The 3,099-nt window shown below is 39.7% G+C and overlaps 1 protein-coding gene across 2 annotated transcripts; it reads right to left on the reverse strand.

Moving 5' to 3' along the window:
• On the reverse strand, positions 1 to 3,099 carry LOC114744004 (serine/arginine-rich SC35-like splicing factor SCL33). 2 transcript variants are annotated; one of them, XM_028932187.1, is made up of 6 exons: positions 3,021 to 3,099; positions 2,122 to 2,289; positions 1,553 to 1,630; positions 744 to 908; positions 483 to 593; positions 1 to 382 (listed from the first exon to the last, which is right to left on the reverse strand). In XM_028932187.1, the coding sequence occupies exons 2-6, from the start codon at positions 2,268 to 2,270 to the stop codon at positions 268 to 270; spliced, it is 618 nt and encodes a 205-aa protein (XP_028788020.1). In that variant the 5' UTR covers positions 2,271 to 2,289; positions 3,021 to 3,099; the 3' UTR covers positions 1 to 267. The 2 variants fall into 2 exon arrangements, with proteins under 2 accessions (XP_028788020.1, XP_028788019.1); XM_028932186.1 differs by lacking the exon at positions 3,021 to 3,099 and adding an exon at positions 2,387 to 2,576.

Here is a 3,099-nt window from a genome sequence, read left to right on the forward strand (position 1 = left end):
GATGAGAAAACAGCCGAGAAGCCCCGAGGGCAGTGATATTCACATCATAAATCCGACGAAGGGAATTCGGGGAGGGAAAAACCAAGCAGATAGGTCCTTGCCACCAACTTAATATATTGTCAAACTCAGGCCCAAACACACAAGGTACATGAAATAGAAACTAAATCGTTGTCCACTCTGAATTCGTAATCGGTGATCTCCACATGAAGCTGTCGAAATCAGTAACAAGGAATAGCCTTAGAAAGCTCCATATAATTCATGATCGGACTAGTAATAACTTGGACTCCTGCTTCGACTAGGGCTTCTTGAATATGATCGTTCCCTGTAAGGTGATCTGGAGTATGATCGCTCCCTATACCTCCGGTCCCTTGGTGATATTGACCTAAATCATAGAAAAGGGGGCTCTTCCAAGTAAGCAAACTATGCAAACCTTATACTCCAAGGCAAATAAAATACCATCTAAACAAAATCCAAATGCATACCCGGAATAACGACTTCGTCTTGGAGAAGGTGTATATGGGCTGCCGGAATAGGTTCGAGCATAGCGTGGTGAGTAAGAATAACGAGGCGGAGACCTCCTGTATGATCGGCTCCTGGAGACAGGATGAGCATGTAAGTGTTACAAAAACAAATAAAATGACAACAAAAACTTACCACCAACGAAAAGAAATGATAACAAAACTGTTGTCAGAAACACATTTCAGATACCTCCTTGCAATTTGTAAAAGGGTAGCGTATCTTACCTATATCGCTCTCTGGCTCTCATTTCAGCCGGCTTCTTTCTGTTTTCCTCAGCAAACACCACAGTCAACTCACGACCAAGTAGAATTTGACCGTCCATGTGATATTTAGCATCCGCAGCATCAGCTGGATCCACATATTGGACAAATCCAAATCCACGTGGCTCCCTGTAACATGATATTCCGGCATCTAAGGGAAAAAAAAACACACATACACATGATAAAATGTGAACAGACCAGCACACAACTGCTGAGTTGATTGCAGAAACTACAACCCTGACTTCAAAGTATTATACAATCATATCTCAACACTCCTAGAATTCATGAGTAAACATCACACGAGTGCTAACCTTGTAGATGCCAAAGTATAAATTGAGATGAAACTCTTCAAGACTTGAACTTTCTTCACAATGTACTTCAACACTATGTACACTAACATGACCTTGAACAGGACTCTTATTACCTGATTGGGTGTCTTCAACACAATACCTTTATTACTTCTTTGTTGTCTTCAACACAGTACTCTCTTATTACTTCATTCTTGTCTTCAACTCTTTCAATAAAACAACCAAATTTCCATGAAATGATTGTGGTGATTATATTAGGAAAGAAGTGGCAAAACTAAACAAGGGAGGGAAGCCACCATTATTTATTTCACAAATTCTACAATCAAGACATCTTAACCCAGGATAAAATACCATTGTTAAAGTAAGAAACAGTATTCAAAGTTCCTTTTATCTTTTCTTCTTTTTGCCTGTAAAACTTTCAGAACATAGTGAGCCATCCTTCAGGCAATAGAAAAATATGCTTACCCAGTATAATAATCGCGAGGTAGGTAAACATCCTTGAGAGGACCAAAGTGGCCAAAAGGTCCTCGTAGATCTTCTGCCCTGTAAACCAAGAACCAAATAATAATTTTAATCAGCCCACTGAAATCATACAAGAGGCAACGGTAACTCTCCATTAGTACCTTGCTTCCGTGAAGTCCCCAAAGCACGTTTACATAAAATATATTACTTACAAATTTCATAAATACTTCCCTTCCATCAATTCTCCGAGGTATATTTAAAGATAATACTCCTCCGGTCCTTAATATAGGACCCAATTCTTGAGTTGGTTTTGGTCTTAAATATAAGACACATTTCTCTTACCCCTATAGATACTCCCTCAACCATAATTAAGTAAGAGAGAGGGGTATTAAGAAAGATGATTATGGTGTTTTAAGAAAAATGTGTCAATTTTCTTATAATTAACTAACTTACCTAACTCTCTTAATCTAATCAAATTAGTTAAATGGGTCTTATATTAAAGACCGGAGGAGTACTATCATTTACAAATAAATAAGTGGCAGGCCGATGGCTAAGCCGAAATTCATTAGTACCTGCAATCTCTGTGAAGGTTCCTAACCAGAAGACTAGTTGGCAAGTCCCTACCACGGCCCCCATAACGACCACGGGGACTAGGACTGCGGCGTCTTCTGCTATAACCCCTTGGAGGTGAGGGACTGTAACTGTAGCTTCTGCCCCTCATTTTGCAGTTTAACACACGCCTGTCATATTTAAAAAGAAGAAGAAGAAGAAACAACTTAATAAGACACGTTTTTAGCACAAATAATTGTCATTAGAAGCAAGCTGAGGAAACTCAACCGTGCATGATAAAAAATAGTCAAAACTGTTGAACGCCTTCCAGTTCTCATAACAAGATCAGCAGACCCTACAATGAGAATTTTTACGGAGACCACGTCCGATTCTCTTCGAAACATAAACTGTGGGTTTATCTTTCAAGTCTCGCATGCATGTTGTCAAATGAAGATTCCCAAGGAGCTCTATTCTTACTTGTTAGCATCATATATACAGAGGTAGTTAAGAAGAAATTTAAGGAAAAATCAGCTATTAAAGCCCGTGCAAAGAAGGATTGAGTACACTTTTCTTCACTCCAAGAAAGAAATCGTTTGGGCAAAGTTCTGAAGAAAATAGCATGACATAACGCACGAGGTTCGAATCATTACATATTAAGCGATAAGTCAGTGATGTCTTCGTGATCAAACCCCACGCCTCGAAATCAACTAGAAGTCTAGAATAGTGGGGGTTTTTGGGGGGGGGGGGGGGGGAAGACACGTGCGTGATAAAAAACATACACGATTCTAAGCCTTAATCACGCCAGAAATCAGAAAGAGACGCTTAACATGAAAGAAAGGAGATAGATTGGCCCCCCTAACCAAGAGATGATCCGAATAACAAAGGCTCAACAAAATATAAGAAGACGGAAACAAGGACCTACCCTGACTGGAGAACAATCGGCAAGACAGGCCTCTAATACGGCGCAGATGAAAGCTTTGGCTTCTTTTCTATAATCCTGA

Source organism: Neltuma alba, unplaced genomic scaffold, assembly GCF_004799145.2.
Source record: "Neltuma alba isolate B1F8T4 unplaced genomic scaffold, ASM479914v2 tig00004227_pilon, whole genome shotgun sequence".
Taxonomy (NCBI): Eukaryota; Viridiplantae; Streptophyta; class Magnoliopsida; order Fabales; family Fabaceae; genus Neltuma; species Neltuma alba.

Excerpts from the sequence above, each read along its gene's own strand:
- LOC114744004 (XM_028932186.1), bottom strand. The coding sequence starts at position 2,502 with ATGTTTCGAAGAGAATCGGACGTGGTCTCCGTAAAAATTCTCATTGTA. Across the intron at positions 909-1,552 it reads CCTCGCGATTATTATACTGG|GGAGCCACGTGGATTTGGAT; the intron begins GTAAGCATATTT and ends ATCATGTTACAG. Across the intron at positions 383-482 it reads AGACGAAGTCGTTATTCCGG|GTCAATATCACCAAGGGACC; the intron begins GTATGCATTTGG and ends TCTATGATTTAG.